This window comes from Megalobrama amblycephala, linkage group LG4 (assembly GCF_018812025.1).
Source record: "Megalobrama amblycephala isolate DHTTF-2021 linkage group LG4, ASM1881202v1, whole genome shotgun sequence".
NCBI lineage: Eukaryota > Metazoa > Chordata > Actinopteri > Cypriniformes > Xenocyprididae > Megalobrama > Megalobrama amblycephala.
Genome location: NC_063047.1, coordinates 16,711,926 through 16,736,156, shown reverse-complemented (window position 1 = coordinate 16,736,156; position 24,231 = coordinate 16,711,926). Strand labels below are relative to the sequence as shown.

General features: G+C 35.7%; 2 protein-coding genes across 2 annotated transcripts; one reads left to right on the top strand and one right to left on the bottom strand.

Moving 5' to 3' along the window:
* The first annotated feature begins 1,062 nt into the window (after positions 1-1,062).
* myoz3a (myozenin 3a) lies at positions 1,063-14,553 on the top strand. Its single transcript, XM_048187963.1, has 6 exons — positions 1,063-1,218; positions 2,176-2,257; positions 3,374-3,531; positions 5,437-5,605; positions 7,094-7,277; positions 13,697-14,553. Exons 2-6 carry the CDS (start codon positions 2,182-2,184, stop codon positions 13,878-13,880), a joined length of 771 nt encoding a protein of 256 aa, XP_048043920.1. The 5' UTR covers positions 1,063-1,218; positions 2,176-2,181; the 3' UTR covers positions 13,881-14,553.
* Positions 14,480-24,224, bottom strand: LOC125266869 (pre-mRNA-splicing factor RBM22-like). The gene is made up of 10 exons (XM_048187962.1): positions 24,120-24,224; positions 20,411-20,464; positions 20,253-20,282; positions 20,041-20,173; positions 18,722-18,822; positions 18,441-18,613; positions 17,389-17,589; positions 16,908-17,158; positions 15,644-15,775; positions 14,480-15,500 (listed from the first exon to the last, which is right to left on the bottom strand). Exons 1-10 carry the CDS (start codon positions 24,171-24,173, stop codon positions 15,361-15,363), a joined length of 1,269 nt encoding a protein of 422 aa, XP_048043919.1. The 5' UTR covers positions 24,174-24,224; the 3' UTR covers positions 14,480-15,360.
* Positions 24,225-24,231: the final 7 nt, after the last annotated feature.

The following is a 24,231-nucleotide window of genomic DNA, read 5'->3' as shown; positions in this document are numbered from 1 at the left end:
AACTTCCTGTCTGCCATTTTGATTTTCATTCAAAACCTGCTTTTTCGAACTTTTTCGAATTGAATTGTATCATCTTCAGACAAGCCGGCAAAAAGTTATGGATTTCGCGCCGTAAACCTCATCAACAAATTTGATGGCTTGATGCAAAAATGACTCTGAGGTTGTATCTCTGCAATGCTTTAGCATATTGACACAAAACTTTGCATGTATCATTGTCACCTTACTCTGACAACAATTTTGTAACAGCGCCACCTATTGACCGAAAGGGATTAAATCACCATTAAATCGCATTACTAGTCACTTTACTTATGCTTTTTCAGGCATTTTGCCTAAAATCATCTTAATACGCCTTTAATTGCTCAGTGTTGCAGTTGGTCTGGTGCCCAACTATGCTTGCATGACTTGTTTTGCCTTCTTGGTGCTTGGCCCCTTAATTGCTGCTTGCAATTGTATTTATAAATTATAATAATATTTCATAAAATCACTGATTTTACTGTATTTTTGATCAAATAAATGCAGCTTTGGTGAGCAGAAATTTGAACTTTGTTCAAAAACATTAAAAAACATTACTGAACAGTAGTGTAAATGCTAATTTACTTGATATGTACTGCATTCAAACTTCAATACAGCATCATTGCAACCACAAAGAAAAAAGATCTCTTTTATATCTCAATTGTATCCCATAGAAAGCAACAAGATTAAATGCAGAGCAAAACAATCTTGAGCTCTCAAACTGCGCTCAGATTTGCCAAACAGTGTGCAATCAAAAGTCACAGATCTCAAATCATTTTCAGATCCTTCAAACTTTCCAGAGACCAAATGATCCGAGCCTCTTTAGTGGGAGACTGGTGTCACAGAGCTGCATTTAAGGTCTGGTCAGAGGTGAAGGTTTGAAAGCGAGACAAAAACGTTAATCAACGATCTCCTATGACAACGAACACAAATACACACACAGTCACACAACACACAGACAGCCTTGGCCCGGGACTCCACACGCAAAACCGGCATCAGGTTTTTATTATGAGGGGTTGGCAGGGGTGCGTCAGGGACTAAATGCTTCGCCCCATTTAGCTCCTGTCGTTTGGCTAAAGTTGCGGTGATGATGTCATCGGCAGCGCAGGCGATGAGTCTATAGAAAGCAGCTTCACCCTGCTGCGCTCTCACACTCACACAGTGCAGCCAAGACACAGAACATCCTCTTCTCCAGCACACACTCAGGTAAAGCCAGAGTATGAAGGATTCAGATGAGAGTGTGTGTGAGTGTGTGTGTGTGTTGTCTGGTCATCTAATCTGCACGACAGCTGTGTAAACGCAGTGTGTGTGCTATCAAATCTGTCAAATCTCAACTTTTAGCATGACAAAATGCTTCCTGTAGCTTCTGAGAACAGATGAACTTAACTAAGCTGATATTATTTAGTAGAGTTGGAAAAAATGTAAAACTTTTTTCGTTAATATTGCTTCAAGGAAGAAGAAGAAAAAAACTGTATCTCCAGTCAAAAAAGCATTAATTATTTCAGTCATTTCATCACTAATATCTCAGAAATTAACTTTCATTAGGGGCCAATATGTCATCCTTTCATGTCAAATACCAATTCAGTATTAATTATCATATATGCTGTTACCTACAAAATTAAATTAACGTGCAAGTCATATTTTTGCAATACTATAATTGTATTATTTTTAATAATTACTTTATTATTATTTTAAAATATTTTATTGAAATCATATATTAAAATAAAAATAAGTAAAATAAAATATAACAGATGTAACAATTTTATGCAATACTATAATTAAATTTGATAATTTTTCATTAATAATACAATTATTTTATTACTAGAATATCATTGTTTTTAAAGATATTTTTGTTAATAAAATATACATAATAAAATAATATACAGTCTGTTACAATTTAATTTAATTTTATTATTTTAATAATAATACAAAATATTTTATTATTAGAATATCATATTTTTAAAAATATATTATTAAAATTAAATAATAAAATAAATACATTTACCAAATGTTACAATTATAACAGAGGAATTCATTACAAAGCATTACACAACAAGAGTAGAACTTAATGCTGTATCAATTAAACAAAAACAACAATTATTATTATTATTATTATTAAAAGCACGATGTGAATCATTCACTGTGATGTTGATGTGTGTGCAGACCGAGATGCAGAACGCACATCATAGTCTCACCAAACAGAGACAGCAGCAGGCCATGATCCTGAGCAGAGAGGCAAAGGGAGGTAAGACACACACACACACACGGATGGATGGACTACAGGCTCGTAGGGATTCAGAGACGGAGACGCCGCAGTTGATTGACAGGAGCAGGAACAGATCAAAGCAGATTCTCCCTCAGTCACTTGAGTGATTTAAACAGAGGGAAATCTCCGCATCCAACATTCCTGAAAACTATCCCAGCACTTCAGAGCAAACATTTGCCTCAGTGCGTTTGTTTGCATTTTTTCCGTTGACCTCAGCCACAGCGTGTCTAATCTGGCATCACGACAACTCCAGCTCAGCTGAATCTGACTCTGGAGAGGGAATTTTACAGGAATACGCCAGCATGAGCCCTGGCAGTGCCCTTACTGAAAATGCCACTTTAGGGCGAGTCCATTTCTCTAAGGGTTTTTCATCCAGACAGTCTAATAATAATCAGCACTGTTAGCTACGTGCCACAGCAAACACGACAGCAGCCGTGACAGAAGAACCCGGAGACAATTACAATGCAAGAGATCAGACAAAAAAAACAATCTTCCTCTCAGGGAAACCAAAATATATAAAGAGCGGCCCTGAAAACATATTTGGGCAGCAAAGCTCCACTTATAAATGTCTGAATATCACTGTATTATTAGAAAACAAAATATCAATCCAGATCTTTAACCATTTATTTGATCAAATATACAGTAAAATTGTGAAATATTATTGCAATTCAAAATAGCTGTTTTCTATGTGAATATATTTTAAAATGTAATTTATTTCTGCAATGCAAAGCTGAATTTTCAGCATCATTACTCCAGTCTTCAGTGTCACATGATCCTTCAGAAATCATTTTAATATGCTGATTTGCTGCTCAAGAAACTTTTCTGATTATTATCAATGTTGAAAACAGTTGTGCTGCTTCAGATTTTTGTGGAAACTGTTTTATTGGGATTCTATGATGGAAACGTTCAAAAGAACAGCATTTATTTAAAATAGAAATATAGAAGTATAATTTCTTTCTTGCTATAATTCTTGCTGACCCCAAACATTTGAACGGTGGTCTGTATAAAACACTAGAAGAAGATGAAGAAACAGTGGCACTACTCACTATAATCATGTATGTGTGTGTGTGTGTGTGTGTGTGTGTGTGTGTGTAGGTCTGAACCTTGGGAAAAAGATCAGCGTTCCTAAGGATGTGATGATGGAGGAGCTGAACCTGAACACCAACAGAGGATCCATAATGTTCCAGGAGCGTCAGAGGAGAGTGGAGAGATACACGCTGGAGAACTCAGGAGACGCTTCCACCGGCATATATGTAAGAGACACTATTTAAAGAAATTCATGCAATTTATGGGAGAAAAAAGTTTGTATTACACCACAACACTACAGAAGAGACATAAGTCTGATCAATTAACAGCACACCTGCTCAATAACACACATGATTTGAGGATGCATTCATGCCTTTAGCATAAAGATATGAGTTATGCACCACAGTTTATTACCAGGGTTATCGTTAACTTAGACTAAAACTAAAACCATAAGAAAATTGCAATATTTATAATAAAATAAACTGAAATAGTATTATAATATATAATATGCTTATATATATATATATATATTATATATATACACACACACATATATATATATATGTAATATTTTATTTCATATAAGCATATTTTATTTCAGCTATTTGCCAAGGCAACATTTCTCATTTTCATTAAAATATCTAAAAACAAGATAATTGTTGGAGATCAGTGTTGTTATTGATAACTAAAACTTTATAAATAGTTTTAAATAAAGCTCAAGTAAAATAAAACATAAATATTAGATGAAAAACCTTAAAAAAACACACATAAAACTTAAACTAAAACTATATAGTCATATTAAAAATTATGCAAATTTAAAATAACTAAAACAAACTTTTTAGCTAAATTAAAATGAAAACAGAAAATATAGAAATAAAATTCATTCAAAATAATTTTTGTAACTGTGCGTACTTGTACACTTTTTTGCAATAATTAGTTTATTCACAAGTTGGCAATGGTGTCCTGGGGCGTCGATTCACAAGGTAGTCAAAGAAAAACTGCATAAACAGAATGCATGATTTTTTCCCCCCAAATGGTTCAGTGGAAATCCCTGCCCTGCAACCAATTCCATTGGCTGAGGTTACCGTGACGGGGACATTCTAAAAGGCTTAACTTGGCTTAATGTACTAAGACAGTGATTTTAACTGATTTTAACTGACCAAACTTTGATCATATTTTGGGCTCATATGATTTTTTGCACATAGTATACTTTATTACCATGATATTTAGTAAGTTTGGTCTGTTAAAATCACTGTCTTAGTACATTAAGCCACGTTAAGCCTTTTTCACGTTAAGCGTTTTAGAATGTCCCCCAGTGACGGGTAGGTTTAGGGATCAGGGTCGGGTGTAGGCAATCGTTACTGTGATTCACATGGCCAATGAAATGTTTAAAATCGGCTCCAGGGCGGGATTTCTGCTGAACTAAAACAGACTGGAACACATGCAAGCTACAGCGACAATGGAGCCTACATAGATGAGAGATTGTGCAAAGAGGTTAGAAAGTACCCTCATTTGTACAACTATAATAACTACGTGTGCACAGTTTGAGCAATCTCTTGCCACGAGTTACAACCAGGTTACAGCCCATCTTTGATGACGAAATTCACATCACGCGCACTGTAAGCTGATCCTTGCATATGCGTAAAAAGTGAAGTACACTTTACGCTTAATGCTGCGTTCACACAGTAATTTCGAGATGACAACATGTGACGTTCTACTCTGAGCTCTTCACATCCTTGGACTGGGAATTATGTGTTTCTATGGCAACACTATCAACGCCTAAATCTGCAGTGGTCAGGTGGTACAAGAGGAGCTCTCAGAAACTTACAAGTTATAATTACGAACTCTATGAGAAACTGAACACTTTTAACAAGTTGTTATCTAGTAACACTTAAATCCTCAGAATGTCGCCTGGAATTCCTGAAGGAATTCACTAGATGAGGTAATAAAACTGGATGTTCCCGTCTCACATTCGCCTGCTCGGCGTTTCACCGATTAAACTCTCCAAACCGCGATGTGAGGGCCGTTACTTCACACACAACGCGTTTTTGCATTCCAAGCGGTTAAAAGTCCTGCATTCGTGCTTTGCAAGACACTGAACGAACTTCTCCATCCTGAAACTCTTCCATCAGAACGACATGGATCAGAATCAAATCCAGAACCAGAACCAGAACTACATGATGACAGACATGCAGGGAGGGAAAGAGAACCTGCTGTATCCAGTGGCCGGGAAACACAGTCTCGTCACCAGCCTGAAGAACACAGTGGCCAAGAAAGGAAGCCCAAACGTCCTCGCACCAGGTACACAAACTCCTCTCGTCGTTTCCATCAGTTCAGTCTCTTTTGACCAGTATTACTAATTATTAAATTTCTCACCACCCAAAATAACTTAGAAACATGGCACAGAGTTAAAGGTGCAGTAAGCAATTTCTGAGAAATGCTGTTGAAAGTGGATCAGACAAAGCACCAAAACACACTTGTAGCCAATCAGCAGTAAGGGGCGTGTCCACTCGTGGGGGGGAGGGTTGGGTTTGCATAGCTTGTTGATAAATTTGGGGGCGGAGCTATAAAATAGGGGTGTGATCCTTTTGTGTAGGGGCGTGTTTGTTTTGGTGATTTGAAATATCAACAGCGTTTCTCAGAATTCGCTTACTGCACCTTTAATTTATAATAATGTTAATAATATTGTCTTACTAAGATTAAAAAGTTGTTAATAAACCTGATTCAAAGTCAGTACACATAAAAACTTAGACTGCAAAAAACGGCTATTTTTTTTACATGCTTTACAGTAAAATATCTATCGATGAATGTACTTGAGAACTAAAACAATTAAAAATTGTTTTCAATAATTTAAATAAAGGTTAACTAAAATAAAATATAAATATTAAATGAAAAACCTATACTTAAAAAAATAATGAAAATAAAAAACTGAAATAAAAAAGATTAAAGTTGAATTTAAAATTATTAAAACTGCAATCGAGCTATATAGAAATATTTTTTTAAAAATGACAAAAGCACATAACAATATTACTAAAACTTAAACTAAAATGAAAAATGAAAATATTAAAATAAAAGACAATTCAAAATCTTAAATACTATATTATTATATAAATGCTAAAATACCACACAATCTATGAATATAAAATATTATATATGTGTATTTATATATATATACATATATATATATATATATATATATATATATATATATATATATATATATATATATATATATATATACACAAACATATTCAAATAATAAAAAACATTAAAAATGTAAATAATTTTTTAAAAAGCATAATTGGTTCTCTTTAATGTCTGATTGTAGTGGTGTTTCTCAAGTACATTTATCTTGCTTCGGTGACTTAACTGGAAAACAAACAGAACTAGTCATTAAGAAAATGATTTTTGCAGTGCACAGAAACACAAGTGTTTGTTTTGAACTAGAGGAATATGTCTGTATATGTTTGTGAGGTCTTTGACAGCAGCTTCACCCCTCTCGTATCTGATGAGCCGTTATCATTAGCTCGTCTCGGCACTCCTAATTAACTCCTAATGTTCTTCTCCGTCTGCGGATCCCTTAATAAACATCCATCTCTTGTTTCTGTGTCCTTATCTGCCTGTTGCCCCTGAAGATACCGGTCTGAATAATATCCGCTAATGTGTGCGTGCTAGTCCAGTGCGAACCCTGTGAGCTAAACACTGTAGCATGCTAGAATGTGCTTCAGGACAGCAAAGCCCCTCTATAATTGGCCCTATGAATCACGAAGCACCATCCTTTCCTTTTAGGCTACTCCGGACCGCTAAGAGAGATCCCTCGAGAGAAATTCAACGCCACGGTGATCCCGAAGTCTTATTGTTCACCGTGGCGGGAAGCCCTGGGAGAAAGCGAAGAGCTTCTCTCCTCACTCAACACTCAGATACCTCAACCGGCAGAGAAACTCCCGCCAGCGAACTACAGGTGCTTTAACAGGTAAGAAAAGAGTAGAACCAACATTCCTTTTAAAACAAACTGTAGGCTGCACCCGTACTCCTAACCCTAGTCATATGTATGGAAGGCCATTTTCACCACATAAGAAACAAAAAATCACGCTTTGGAAAATCATAATAATACGGAGCCCCTAAGGGAAAAAATATGAGATGGGAAAAAATTATATATATTTCAACGCTTTTGCGTTCTCTCACGAAACTTTGCATTCACAGACTTCACCCGTTTCCCAAAAAAACCTCCCAAAAGTTTTGCATACTACATTCAGTCATCAGTGTCCCGATGTGTGGTGTGCATTAAGACTTTCTTAATATTGTCATAAAATTAAAGGGTTAGTTCACCCAAAAATGATTTTTTTTTCATTTATTACTCACCCTCATGTCGTTCCACATCCGTAAGACCTTCATTCATCTTCAGAACACAAATTAAGATATTTTTGTTGAAATCCGATGGCTCAGTGAGGCCTGCATAGCAGGCAATGACATTTCCTCTCTCAAGATCCATTAATGTACTAAAAACATATTTAAATCAGTTCATGTGAGTACAGTGGTTCAATATTAATATTATAAAGCCACGAGAATATTTTTGATGTGCCTTAAAATAACAACTTATTTAGTGATGGCCGATTTCAAAACACTGCTTCAGGAAGCTTCGGAGCGTTATGAATCAGCGTATCGAATCATGATTCGGATCACGTGACTTTGGCGCTCGTAACCGCTGATTCGACATGCTGATTCATAACGCTCCGAAGCTTCCTGAAGCAGTGTTTTGAAATCGGCCATCACTAAATAAGTCGTTATTTTGTTTTTTTGGCGCACCAAAAATAATATCGTCGCTTTATAATATTAATATTGAACCACTGTACTCACATGAACTGATTTAAATATGTTTTTAGTACATTAATGGATCTTGAGAGAGGAAATGTCATTGCTGGCTATGCAGGCCTCACTGAGCCATCGGATTTCAACAAAAATATCTTAATTTGCGTTACAAAGGTGAATGAAGGTTTTACGGGTGTGGAACGACATGAGGGTAAGTAATTAAAGACATTATTTTCATTTTTGGGTGAACTAACCCTTTAAGTCATAATTTTCATAATTTCGACTTAGTATGTCATGATGTCAATGTTTTATGTCAGAGCCTAATTTAGCCTTTTTAATAAGATAATTGAAGTCATAATTTCAATGCTGACAACAGCTGTGCTTCTTTAATATTTGGTAAACATCATATTTTTGCTGGATTTTTTGATGAATATGAAGTTTAAAACAACAGCATTTATTTGAAAATGAATTTGTTTGACTTTGTAACAATGTAAACTTTATCAATTTAATGCATCCTCTCTGAATAAGTCTTAAAGGGATAGTTAACCAAAAATGAAAACTATCCCATGATTTACTCACCCTCAAGACATCCTAGGTGTATATGACTATCTTCTTTCAGACAAACACAAGCTGAGATATATTTAAAAATATCCTGACTTTTCCAAGCTTTATAATGGGAGTGAATGGCGGTCCTGATTTTGAAGTCCAAAAAAAGTGCATCTATCCATCATAAAAGAAATCCATACAGCTCCAGCGGGTTAATAAAGGCCTTCTGAAGTAAAGCGATGCATTTTTGTATGAAAAATATCCATATTTAAATCTTATTAAACTAAAATAAGTAGCTTCCTGCAGATGGCCTACACATATCGAATTGAGCCATCGCAAATGGACTTCAAAATCAGGAGCATCATTCACTACCATTATAAAGCTGGGAAGAGCCAGGATATTTTTAATATAACTCTGAAGATAGTCATATAGGATGGCTTGAGGGAGAGTAAATCATGGGATAATTTTTGGGTGAACTATCCCTTTAATTTCTTTATAAAATAATCTTGTGCATCCAACAAAACTGAGGCTCTTTCAAAAGATTAGATGCGATTGACCTTGAATGCTTGTCAAATACAGATGACTTGCCTGGAAGTCCTTTAAAAGAGCTTGTCCTTGTAAACTTGACTTGGTTTTTAGGTGCACTGGTGAAACTGACTCGTGAAAGCTATGTAGCTCCAGCTAAATGTCTTCTGAATGAATAAATGTACATGGAAACAGATTGCAATGAGTTATTTCAGTCTGTTGCTGTTATTTTTGCCCATAATAAGCACATAAATATAACCTTAAAATATAATCAGATGATGTGAATGTTGTCAGTGACTAACAAAGATGTTCCAGGCGCATTTTAATTTTATTTTTTTGCTTGAAATAAGCACGATAGATACAATTAATGGACAACTGTTGCATTTTTAAAAAAATATATTTTTAGCCTTTTAAATGACTGATAGAGTACAAATTTCACATATTGATGGGGGGAAGGCAAGTAAAAAGATAACGCAAGTCATTTGTATTTCGCTTTGGATAAAAACGTCTCCTACATAAATATATGCAAATGTTGAAATAAGAAAATAAAAATGCAACTTAACGTGCCAGAAAATGTGCCAACCTGCCATGACTCAGACAAACGACTTTAATTTGCAAATTACTTCAACTAACTGAAGGAACTGGGAGTGCAAATCTGATTGAAAACCTAGAGTTAGATGGCTGAAACAAAAAAGAAAAAAGAAAGTTGCATCAAACGGTTCATTGATGCATCACAATAACAATACAGCGGCCCATATAGGGTTGGGACATCCAAGTAGGATTGGGATTCCCTTATAACAACTTCTTTATTTAGGAGGGATTATGTCCATTCTCCACGGTTCCAGAAAACGGAGGCAAAACATGATATGAGAAGTGGCCTTGAGGGTCACTGAGAGGTTCTGGCACATTAGCTTCATGCGTGATGATTACGTACCTTAAATAGACCCAACAAGACTAATCCACACTATCAAATTATGAAGTGCACTTAAGAGAGCTGCAATGTTTCCACTGCGTCTTCCCATTTGAAACGAGACCCGCAGAGGAGCGAATGACTGAGGAACTATTTAAGGAACCGCCGGCACACTGTGCACAGAAGATTCTCAGATACAAACTAGAATTGCGTCACCATGTTGAGTCTAATCCAGAGGCAGGAATATCTTGAGGTGGCAGGTCTGGGTCCATTAAGTGACATATAGCTTTGAAACCGGACAAAATTACATGCAGTTTCTGGAAACTTAATGCAGTTGTGTTCCAGATAGTGTCACAGGCGTATCTGTTGAGTGCGTGAACACAACGGCCAATCAGAGGTGTTTAAGAATCCGCTCAACAGCGCTCAAAATGCTAGGGGGAAATGCTGGTATCGTCACATTTTTAAAATTTCAGTACCAGCTTGGTACCGAAGTCGGTACTTTTGACAACCCTTGAATGCCCACTTTACACCATTTAGTCTCATTGAATACTTCAGAAATATGTCACATTTTGGATGTATACACTTTTTCTATGTTTTGGCCTTCCTTCCACACTGAGATGGCATTTTTCTTCTTGTGAAAAGACCCAAGTAGATAAATTTGAAAACAGCTTTCACATTGTAGTGTGGATTGTGAAAATAGAGTTATTTTAAAACTATGACATATTTAGTCATGTGATGGATATTGCACCGATAGTTATGTTTATTCTGATGTGTGCTTAGAAGAAAAGGTTCCATGTAGAATTTTAAAGGATTCCGTTAGACGCATCATTTATAGAACCTTTTAGAAGTTCCATCATGGGATCAGTTTAAAATTTCCAAGGATCAGCATTCGCCCCTAAAAGTGATCAGGCAGACCAAACCATAAGTCGCAGAGACTTGAAACTTTGAGGGCTGGTAGTACTCACACCGTCTACAACGTCACCAAGGCTCGCCCCAATTGGCCTGACGGGGGTGCTACAGCAGTCAAAAGTATACTGTTAGGCACAAGTGTCTTATATCATTGAAATCCTTGGCTCAAGACGGAAAAAATGCATGCTTCGGATTCGCTTGGGTATTTTGGATTTTTTGAAAAACCTACTTTTGCGAACTATTCCTAGGTTTTTGGCCCGATCGGAACCAAATCATGCAGCAAGATTCTCTGGAGTCTGATTGTGAATAATTATAAAAAAATGTGACATTTCGATTCACGGTCCGCCAAAACCTTAGAAGTGGGTGGAGCCACTTTTACTAAAATGGCTATAACCCGTGAACGGAATGAGATATTTTCACCAAACTTGGTACACCTCTGTAAGAGCTCATTCTGTGGCCGCGTGAAAAATGACACAGCGACTGGCCTCTTGGTGGTGCTATAACAGAAAAAAAACATGAAAATGTCTATGACTACTTCACCGTTAGTCCAATCGACTTGAAAATTGGCATGCAGTGCCTCTGTCCGAGCTGCCATGACTGTCTGAGGACATTGACGCATCTAAAAAAAAACATGCCCGCCATCGGCCAATGAAGTTTGAGCAGCTATCAGACAAGGTTAAAGGGTTAATTCACCCAAAAATAAAAATTCTGTCATTTATTACTCACCCTCATACCGTTCCACACCCGTAAGACCTTCATTAATCTTCAGAACACAAATTAAGATATTTTTGTTGAAATCCGATGGCTCAGTGAGGCCTGCATAGCCAGCAATGACATTTCCTCTCTCAAGATCCATTAATGTACTAAAAACATTTTTAAATCAGTTCATGTGAGTACAGTGGTTCAATATTAATATTATAAAGCCACGAGAATATTTTTGGTGCGCCAAAAAAACAAAATAACGACTTATATAGTGATGGCCGTTTCCAAAACACTGCTTCAGGAAGCTTCGGAGCGTTATGAATCAGCAAATCGAATCATGATTCGGATCGCGCGTCAAACTGGCAAACTGCTGAAATCACGTGACTTTGGCGCTCCGAACCACTGATTCATAGCGCTCCGAAGCTTCCTGAAGCAGTGTTTTGAAATCGGCCATCACTAAATAAGTCGTTATTTTGGCGCACCAAAAATATTCTCGTCGCTGGTTTTATTACATTAATGGATCTTGAGAGAGGAAATGTCATTGTTGGCTATGCAGGCCTCACGGAGCCATCGGATTTCAACTAAAATATCTTAATTTGTGTTCTGAAGATGAACAAAGGTTTTACGTGTGTGGAACGACATGAGGGTAAGTGATAAATGACAGAATTTTCATTTTTGGGTGAACTAACCCTTTAAATGGAGGCCGATTGGAATGAAACTTGCTGGACCTGTTTGATTCACGGCCCTAGAGGTCTGTGAGAAAGTCAAAAGAAATCAGCCACCGGGGGACACCTTTGCGTTTTTCACATGGGTAAAGAATTGTGTATCGCGCAATTTTTCGCACACACCCACAAGATTCATACCACATGGTAGAACTCCTCATTCTGAGTAACTTTGCCTCTAGGACCACCACTGTCCATCGGATCGTTTGTTAAATATTGGAGATTTATATTGGAGAACTAGTCCCAGGTTTTTCGCTCAACCTTGATAAAACCACTACGGCACAATTCTCAGGACTCTCTAGATCAATAGTTACCAAAAACAGTTAAACTTTACCCTTTGTATAGCTATAACAGATTAATTTAGAAAATGGATGTGGCAAAATATACTCAAAAGTCTATAAATCCTAAACAAAAACTCGGAACTTCACGAAAATAGGTGAGCACGTGACATAAGATTCTAAACAAGTATGCCAAATTTATGGAGATTGGACCATAGGTGGTGCTATAACCGTTAAACCATGTATTTCCTTAGTAAATTGCCTTTATTGGCTGGTCTTTTCCATCTATGATCGAGATGGTTACAGGCTTGCTAAATAAAACATTATACCTTTTTACGCATGTGCTTAAAGGCCTTAAAACGCTTGAACCCCGATAATTGCTGCTCGCAGCTATATTTGTTTTTGTTTTCATTCATTTTTTACATTCATTAAATTTTATGAATAAGCAGCTTGCAAACATACTTTATCACTAGACAAAAATTGATATAACCCATTAAACATGAAAACATAATGCAATCATTTAAGAACCTTATATAGAACCTTTTGGGCATTTAAAATTGAGTCTAGAACTCTAGAGTTCTATATAGAATTCCAAATGAATCTTATATGTGCTATTCAGTATTTCTAAAGATCTTCATATTCATATTACTTTCCTTTATCACAGAAAATTTACTCACAATTGCTATCCTGCGACAAAACATGTTTAGACCATACAATCAATGGCAATTGAGTCCGATCTGGACAAACCAGTGATATTTTGCTAATGAAATGCCAGAAGAATAGTGCAAGAACTTCATTACGTCTGGTCTCTCAGTATCACCTCAATGAGTTTTCATTAAGTTTTATGCATGTGCACTAAGATGATTTAAGTATTTTCCAATGTTTTAGTGTGGACAGAGAGCTTTCTGAAACAAAAACACTGTTTTCAAATGTATCCAGATGTAGCCTTTTAGATTCAGCTCAAATCTTCATCGTTTGGTTTTTATTTTAGAGCCGCAGTGCCATTTGGAGGTCCTGTGCGCAGTCAGAGGGTGATTCCTGTTATTGGGTTTGAAACTCTGGAGACTCAAAACCTTCCTGGCATGACCTTGGCCACCATGTCCAAACGACGCAACTTCAACAGAGCCCCGCGGGGATGGGGCATCGGATACTCACCCGAGTCAAACGATCTGTGAGCTCCACGCTGATCCACAGCTGTAACATTAGAGGAAAAGACTGGCGTGCCGTAAAGACCTGCGCTTTGCACTTTCGGACCGTCCCATTAAGTTCCCTGCAGGTGAAAGGCCAGAAGAGAGCAGCTGGAAGCTTAGATTTTTACAGCATTTGGAAACCAAAATTAAACATCATGATAAAGATGATCAGAATGAGATGTTTTATCTCAGTGCTGGATGAAGGAAGTCTTGGTTGCTCTCCTAGAACAAGACAAATCCATTAACACATCTATACAATAAGAAATGAGTCCAAATCTTATGATTCAGAACTTCAAAATACTGGCATTTCATGCAAATAATTGGTGTTCACAGTAGTGTGCAGCATTCAGTGGCCCCTAAAATGTATTTGGACACTTTAGGCACATGGAAAATATGCATGACATTGCATTAGAGGACTAAATATCAATGACCTATTGTTTTCACACCAAACAAACTCAAATGTTTTGCTTGTAAAATGTGCATCTTTCTTAAAATAAATAACATGCTTTCATTTGTATCTAACGCAACAGTGTCCGAATACTTTTTGGGCCGCTGTGTTTCTTAAAAACAGAGCAGACGGTACATTTAATGACAGCTAGTTTAATGTTCACAAAAGAAAATGGTAACCGTAGGTTCTTTCAATAAAGTCCTTGTTTTTTAATTCCTTTACAACAAAAGAAAAGCACTGAACTGACAGTCCAGTAAAAAAAATGTTTCAGAGCAGAATAAGAAACTGATAAATATCAGAAAACAAGTTGTTGTTTTTTTTCTCTCTAGAGAGATGCAAGAAGTGGCTACACTAATATCTCATGTTAAAAATCTGTCTTTGAATATAGTTGCATCTTGGACACAATTCATTTTTATGTGTGTTAAATCTCTAGACGCAAGACTGAAATGTGTGTGTGGGTTTGTGAATCTCGCAACAAATAAACAATATAAACAATTTTATCTTGCAAAAAGAAAATCAAGCCTATTTTAGGACCACAAGGATTTTTTTGCAGCACTAATTAAGCAATAATTATCCACCCAAATTCTCAGTTACCTATTGTAATGCAACAACAATGAACAGTAATTACAATTTGGGGGGAATTGGGTTAAATTTTCATGAAAATGTCAAAATGCAAACAGTCATATTAGTCGTAAACGTCGCATGTCATGATGATGTATCAAACACAGCAGCTTATTGCCCGGAGTAAACTTTTAATAACACAGGCCTATCTGTTGGTAAGCTTTGTTTGTAAATACGATGTGACTGAGGCATTATTGTGGCGTACAACTGGCACTGCATTTACAACAACAGCGCCCAATCACACTACCGTACCATTACTGGCACTTCCCATAGTGTTCCAGTCAATCACTCTGTATGATGTCACAGACTCCACCCTCTGATGACATCACCTTCACAGTACAATAACCCGCAGCAGCAGGAGAATCTTTACTAGTCCCCACGTGAGCAGTCAATCAATCAGTCACTGTGGCGAACGGCAGCATGCGCACCCATGCGCTGAGGATCCTGGGAAGGGTAATGGATGTGGCCTGGAGGTCTCAAACCCATCGGAGGAGGTGGAGGAGGACCCATGGGTTGGAACATGGGAGGCCCAAAACCTGAAACCACAACCAGACACTTTTAAACCATTCAAGAGCCATTTTGATTGAATGATTTGAATAATTTTAATTCCCATTAACCATAACAGCACTGGTTGTATTATATGAACACATGCAGGGGTGAGTGGAGATGAAGTGTGTACCAGGCGGTGGTGGGTTTGGGAGTCCGGGCGGAGGCGGCAGACTGATGTTCATGAGCGCAGGAGAGCCGCTCGGGTCCAGGTTAAAATAGTTGGCAGGCGCTTCCTCCTCTAGAGCAGGCGGTAGAGGTAGAGCTGCAATATACACATGATGTAATCACACAGATCAATCAAATAAAGAGAGACTGTGCATTACAGTCATTTTACCATGGGTAAGGGGTGGTGTTAGTCACGATGCAAAGTAACAGTAATTTGACAAAAGACACCAATGTTTAAAAAATAAATGTAATTATAATATTATTCACAATAAATTAATAAACAATAATAATAAAATAAATAATAATAACAAAATAAATTTTAAACAAGGGAATATTGTTCATTATCATAAGTGGGTGATTCAAATTGCATGCCCAAAAATAAAATGAAAATATTTATTTAATTCATTTTTATTTTATTTATATATATTTTTGGGGTGCAATATGACCCAGAATTTTTTTCATTAAAATAAAATAAAATGCATATATGCACAAGAAGCTATAATTATATATAAATGTATGATTCATATAAAAAAAAAAAAAAAAAAAACACGTTTGGGTCATATTGCATCCCCAAAAATAAAATAAAAATATTTATTTCATTTATTTTTATTGAATTTATATATATGAAAAAAAGTTTAATCATATTTCATCCCCAAAAATAAAATAAAAATATTTATTTAATTTATTTAATTTATATGTGAAAAAAAATGTTTAATCATATTTCATCCCCAAAAATAAAATAAAAATATTTATTTCATTTATTTTTATTTTATTTATATATGAAAAAAATGTTTGGGCCATATTGCATTCCAAAAAAATAAAAATATTTATTTCATTTATTTTTATTTTATTTACATATGAAAAAAAAAAAATGTTTCGGTCATACTGCATCCTAAAACATAATAAATTAAAAAACACATGCAAAAGAACCTATAATAATATATAAATGTATGATTCATATGAAAAAAAAAAATGTCTGGGTCATATTGCATTCTAAAATAAAATAAAATTAAAAAATTAATTTATTGCAAATTATGACCCAGATATTTTATTTTTCATGGTTTTATTAAAACAAATAAAATACACATATAAATAAACAAGAAGTTATAATTGTAAATAAATTATTATTATATATTATTATTCATTTATTCCTTATTGGATCATTAACATTACAACCTATGAGCCAGTAACACACACACATGCACACGCACACACACACACACACACACCTGTAGGGAGACCTGGTACTGGTTCTAGTCTGGTGCCCATCTCACTGAACCCGTCCTTCACATCTTGCCCTTTAGCAGCTTGTGAGCGGCCCCACTTCACCGCCAGCCTGCGGCCGTTAATGATGAGCTTATTGAAGGTTTTCTCCGCAGCGAGCTCCGCCCCCTGCCGTGTGGCAAACTGAATGAACGCGCACTGCTGCCTCTCAACCAACGTGATCGTACGGATCTCACCGAACTGGTAGAAATTATTCCTGTGAGAGGAGACAAAGAAAGTGAATTAATTCAAATATTACACAGAAAATACAAGCTTGGAATACAATACTGGCACACTGATTATTGCATACTGCCTACTATTTCTTAAAAAAGTAGTATGTGAAATAGTAAGCAGGTATGCAACAATAATCAATTCAAACAGCATGTAAGATTGACTATTAATGTTTAGATGCAGCCTCATCATGAGATTATAATGAAACTCCTCTACCTGAGCTCAGAGTCAGTGATGTTTTCTCCCAGCCCTCCTATGTACAGTGTAGTGATGGACTTGTCCTCGGGAGGGTCCAGTCGAGGCATGGTGGACGCTCTCTTGAGGAGTTTATCTGCCACCGGGTCGTTGATGCCATAATAACGATCTTTAATGTTCTGATCGGCCAGAGGATCGTCAGGGTCTGTGGGCTTCTCATGTCTGTCACAAAACAACATCAAGACTTTGGTCACAACACTGCAACTGCCATCATGTGGACAGTCATCAACATTGCAGCTGATTCCCACCATTAAGAACAACACTCATTTCTACTTTATTTCAGTTTAGCCAAATCAGGATTTTAATTTAACCATAGAGATGAATTTAACCTAATTGTTCCCATTTAAAAAAGACAACTCTAATGAATGTCATATGAGCTTTGAATCAATCCCTGCATTATATCAAATTTTCACTGATCTTTTCACATAGAAATGCTTTAGGGTAATTATAGTTAACTAAAAAACAAACAAACAAACAAAAAAAAAAAACATGACATTAAATAAACTTTACATGAAATAAAATAAAACATAAAAAAAAATACATTATTTCAGCTGCCAAAGCAACATTTCTATTTTTCATTTAGTGTAGCTTGATGCAATAAAATAACTAAAACTGAACTAAAAATTAAATTTAAAAAAAATAATAGTTTTTAAAAAATGACAAGCACAACAAAACTACTAAAATTAAAATAAAAAACATTCAAAATATTAATAAACTATAATAGTATCTAAATGATAATAAACTAACACTGATAAAAACATTTCAAATTGAAATTAAAAGAACATTTATTGTAACCAAGTTAAAAAACTGAACTAAACATGCACTTCATCTGTGAATCTCATTCATCTCTTTTCACATGCAAAGAGGGCTTTTCTTAAAGATGAAGCAGCATAAAAATACTATTTAATTCTAAGAGTCAGATAGACAGTGAAAATAAACTATTACTGTTTTTGGCACAAGAAACATTAACATTATAAATGCTATTATAATGTTTTAACCCCTTGAAAACGGACCTGTACGGACACTCCTCTCCTCTCTTACACTCTCCCTTCACCCAGAACGAGCAGATATGAGGTCTGTTGCGCTTGTAGTACGGAGTGGTTCGCGCCAGCTTCAGCAGCATGTCACTGGGGCTCTGTGCTTTACCCAGCATCCCCACCGGTCTGGTGCCGTCAGAGTTCTGGATCTGACACACACACACACACACAGAAAAACAAGAGTTTATGCTACAATTTTACATATTTCTTTTCACTGGCATTAGATTTCTTAGTTGTAGGTTGTAATTAGACGTCACCTCTCTCTCCATGTTCTGAGTGTAATATTCCTTGTTCACGTCAGACCTCGGCATGTCGTCTTTAATAGACATGCTTGTGTCTCTGACCTGGATTGGAAGACCTGCAAAAATTGAACAGTAGACAAAAACATTATTTAAGGCCATTATTGCCAAATGTTTTTGTCTGATGAACCCATTTGACGTAAAATATTTTTACTTGTAGTACCAGTGATATTTTAAGTTAATATTAATATATTAATAATTTAACAATATATTCACATGTGCAGGTATACACACACACACACACATATATATATATATATATATATATTTATGTGTGTGTGTATGTGTGTGTCTGTATCATGGTTATAATCATTAACTAAAACTATTAACAGAAATCTTTTTAATTGAAATAAAGCTGAAATAAATTAAAATAATAATCAGTAGAGAAAAACTATACAAAAATTAGAAATGTTGCCTTGGCTATAAACTTAAATAAGTTGAAGTTGAAGCACTAAAATTATTAACTGTAAATAAATAAACTTAAAACTAAACTAAAACTACATTTAAATTTAGCTAAAATTAACATAAAAACCAAAAATATAAAAATAGCTAATTCAAAATATTAATAAAATAAATAAAACTTAAATAAAAAATATAAATTTATAATTATTTTCAGCGTTTTATTTTGATTGTTTTTATTTTAAAAGTATTTATTTATTTATAACTATAGTGTAAGCATATATATATATATATATATACACTATAGTTCATTTCTGTAAGTGAGGATAGCAAAATAAAGTAAACTGTGACATATTATACCCAAAAATTCTTCATGCAGTGGACTACCAGTAAAACTGATAAAAATTTGGAACCAAAAATTATTCAGACACTTTGACCTGACCATGTTTTGCTTAAGTGTTATCTGACATAATTAAGATTATTTTTTTATGACACAGTTTTTACCATCTTTTATTACCATTTTTTGAACTATAGTGAATAAACTGTGAAAATGTTGAAGGTGTCTGAATTAAATTTTGACTGATATATATATATATGTGTGTGTGTGTGTGTGTGTGTGTGTGTGTGTTAATTATTATATTATTAATTATTAGTTTTTCATAAATTCACGAAACCCCTGCAGCTCCTTCACAAACCCCATTTTGGGAAGCCCTGATTTAAGGCAACTCTCAATGACGGTCTGTTACTGCACACATCTAGTAATGCTTATTCTTACATCAAATCATTCATAATTGAAATAATGTTTTTAAAACAGTTCTGTTTGATTCAGGCCAATGACCTCAGCTGGCCTGGACCTGGTTCTGGTGTTTAACTCTTACCGTACTCCAGGTCCAGCAAACACGTCTGACAGACGTTCTTCATCTTACTGCAGGTCTGACACACCTCCGTCTTCTTAAAGCGCATCCGTACACCGGGACACCAGCGGAAGACGGTGAAGGGACGAGCACATATCTGAAAAAAAAAAAAAAAGATACTTTAGCCACTTTTCTTTGCAATATCCCTATAAACCAATGTTATATGCTGAGCTCACCTTGCATTCTTTGCCATACTTTTCCTTAGTCTGCAAAAACAAAAAAGTATAATTAATTGAATATTGTGAAAGCTTCAAGTTTAAACTGTTATCTTTCATTTCACCCCATATTGATACAGAGCTTTTTGCAGGTTACTTAAAAAACTGAAATCACTTACCATGCGAATGTACGGATTTTCCCCAAGACATGTTTGACAGAGAATAGGGAAGTCCTGGAAGGAGAAAACTTTGACAATCAGGACAACAAATGTACCCTTGACAAATATTATATTATACAAACATCAAATATCATTATGAATACATGAAGTTAAAGGGATAGTTCACCCAAAAATGAAAATAATGTCATTTATTACTCACCCTCATGTCGTTCCACACCTGTAAGACCTTCGTTAATCTTCAGAACACAAATTAAGATATTTTAGTTGAAATCCGATGGCTCAGTGAGGCCTCCATATGGAGCAATGATATTTCCTCTCTCAAGATCCATTAATGTACTAAAAACATATTTAAATCAGTTCATGTGAGTACAGTGGTTCAATATTAATATTATAAAGCCACGAGAATATTTTTGGTGCGCCAAAAAAACAAAATAACGACTTATTTAGTGATGGCCGATTTCAAAACACTGCTTCAGGAAGCTTCGGAGAGTTATGAATCAGCGTGTTGAATCTGCTGTTTGGAGCGCCAAAGTCACATGATTTCAGCAGTTTGGCGGTTTGACACGCAATCTGAATCATGAATCGATACGCTGATTCATAACGCTCCGAAGCTTCTTGAAGCAGTGTTTTGAAATCGTCCATCACTAAACTAAAGTCGTTATTTTGGTTTTTTGGCGCACCAAAAATATTCTCGTGGCTTTATAATATTAATATTGAACCACTGTACTCACATGAACTGATTTAAATATGTTTTTAGTACATTAATGGATCTTGAGAGAGGAAATGGCATTGTTGGCTATGCAGGCCTCACTGAGCCATCGGATTTCAACAAAAATATCTTAATTTGTGTTCTGAAGATGAACAAATGTCTTACGGGTGTGGAACGGCATGAGGGTGAGTAATTAATGACAGAATTTTCATTTTTGGGTGAACTAACCCTTTAAATTATGAATACATGCAAAAAAACAAGACAAATCAAAATTAGTATGGTATTAAAGGTGCAATATGTACAATTTCTGTCCGCTAGGTGTCGCTAGAGGCCTATTCAAAACAAAGGCGTAGCTTGATGACAGCAAGTTTGAGCGTGGAATCTTAGGACATGTGGTCTTCACATCACAGCCGGTGGAAATAATCGGGATTAGACTCGAGAAGAAATCATGTTCATGGATGAGATTATTAACGTTACTGTAGTATGAAGCAGAGCAGGAGCGAGTGTTGTGGAGCTGAACGAGGAGCTGGAGCGATTGATCAACACACAAGCAGCGGGACTTTTATTATGACACAGACGCCTTTTCCGGTCATGAGTATGAGGTAACGCAGCTCTGTTTATCATATTAGATACATTTGAGTGTGTTGAAAATGATGTTATAACGTTACTCTGTGCGTTCGCTCGGCGGCTGCTGTGAGACACTGTTACACACTGCAGTAAGATAGATCGATTTTACAATATCATATTAAATGCTGGATGGCTTGTGTTGATAAATGGCATGCAATTAATTATAAAACGTATTGTATCATGGAGAAAATGCTGTATTACTTTTACTAAAAATAAAGCTGCATCTGATTATGCTATGTTAGCTACTTCACAAAATAGTGTTTTTCTCTGAGGCATGGTAAAGCATGGTACTCGCAAAAAATCAAGAATATTAGATTTAAACAATGAGACTAAACGTGTTGAGTTATGTAACAACAATTAGTTTTCTGTCTATAAATATATCAAAACAGTTGTTCACTTGTCTATTTAAACGTGTAATATATTAAAGCGTCTTTGGTGTTTCCATGGTTTCTACAAAATAAAACTGGAAACCGAGGGTAACGCGGGTATGACGCCATTGACAGGCGACTCCTCACACGTCCCGGAGCCTTGATTAAAATTGCAATTTTCTCACGATTTAGAAATAGTTGCAAACATTTGGGATAGGGCTGGGCGATATATCGCATGCGATTCTCACGCGCATTTCGTCAGTAAAGCCGGTTCCCTGATTACCGGTAAATCTCCATCACCTGCTTTCAAATGGAGCGCCATTTAACTGACAGAGCCGTAGTTCACTGATAAGCCACGCAATATCACGTTCATATCGCAGATGAATCGCCTTCGATAATGAACGCGATATTTGCGTGGCTTATCAGTGAACTACGGCTCTGTCTGTTAAATGGCGCTTCATTTGAAAGCAGGTGATGGCGATTTAGCGGTAATCAGGGAACCGGCTTTACTGACGAAATGCGCGTGAGAATCGCATGCGATATATCGCCCAGCCCTAATTTGGGATATTGTAAGTACTCAAGTGAACAAAATATATAACACTGGCCTAGTGGATTTTGGTTATTTTACTGCAAAAAACTTACATATTGCACCTTTAACATGACAAAAATACCTACAAAACCTAAGTTTTACTTCAGTCACATCATTTATTTTTCATAATTTCAGACATGCTTAATCGTCAAATGTTGACATATTTGCAGTAAGTGCTTTGCATCCGGGATCATACGAGGCTCTGTCTCTATGCCGTTTATCTTCTTCACAGATGCTGTACAGCTTCCAGATCTCACTAAACTGCTCCCTCAACAAGTTCTACCATGTCATTCACCTCATTAGAGGAGCTAAAGATAGTTTCAGCAATCACAGCAGCACAGATGATACTTCATCGCTCACGATCACAGACAATTCAACTCATCGCTGCTAAAACTGACTGTTTCTAGTGTGCAGGACATTCAGACAAATCCCAATTCTCAGTTATGTTTACAGCAATAAATTCTGATGCCACGTGATTATTTGGATACTAACATTTGGCATATGAGAAATAAGCTGTCATGAAGACAAAGAAACAGCTGGAGCCATAAATAACAGAGACAGATGGGATTTATAAAGCCTTCTTATACATCCTAACAACAAAATACACAAAAATATTAGTTCGTTTTAATAATCAATAATTAAATGCAGTTTGTTGCATCACATTGAGACTTGGGTAAAGTTGGTTTTATATTCGCACATTCGGACTTCTGATAAATTCAGATTTTCCAATAAATGTGCAATAAATTAATGTTTGCGAATTTTAAGCAGCGACATGATATTGACAACCAACGATTGTCAACTTACAACATTTTTCACAGTCGATCAAAATAGGCAAGTATTGTTTTAATGGCATATTTACTTGTGAATGTCCAATGTAGTGTATTAACAAGGCTATTGATTACGGATGGCCGAATGTGCGAATATAAAACCAACTTTACCGAAGTCACATAGAGTGACAAGGCATGACCTTATTCATGGTATTTTATATATTTTGACAGTTTTTAATCAACGTTTATGTTTGCAGTTTTTCATTTGTATCTTCTAAACTGATATATTTTATGGACTGCTGTGTACATGACAATAAAAATAAAAAGTAAACAAACCCTTTATTCTGATTATGTCAAAAAGGATTAAAATATTCTCGACCAATATGACATTTATAAAGACATTTGTTGAAATTTATTTCAAATTATTTATTAATATCTACAAAAACTTAATTAAAAAAAAATGTATTTTATATTGTAATATATATTTGAACCGATTTGAACCGCACGCGCGAGCGTAGTATTCAAAATTCTATAACTGTCAGGTGAAAATGTTTCTTCAAAAACTCTTTCTTTCACTAAATGAAGAAACAGGCACATTTTTGCAGTAGTCTACAGTGTGTTACGTGTTCAATATATTCATAAATCATACCGAATCTTCCCAGTTCTGTCTGTTGTAGGTGTTTGAGCCCAGGGACGTCGCCATGTTCCGCGCACGCACGACGTGGAAATGACGCAACGACGTCACACATCCTCTTTACAAT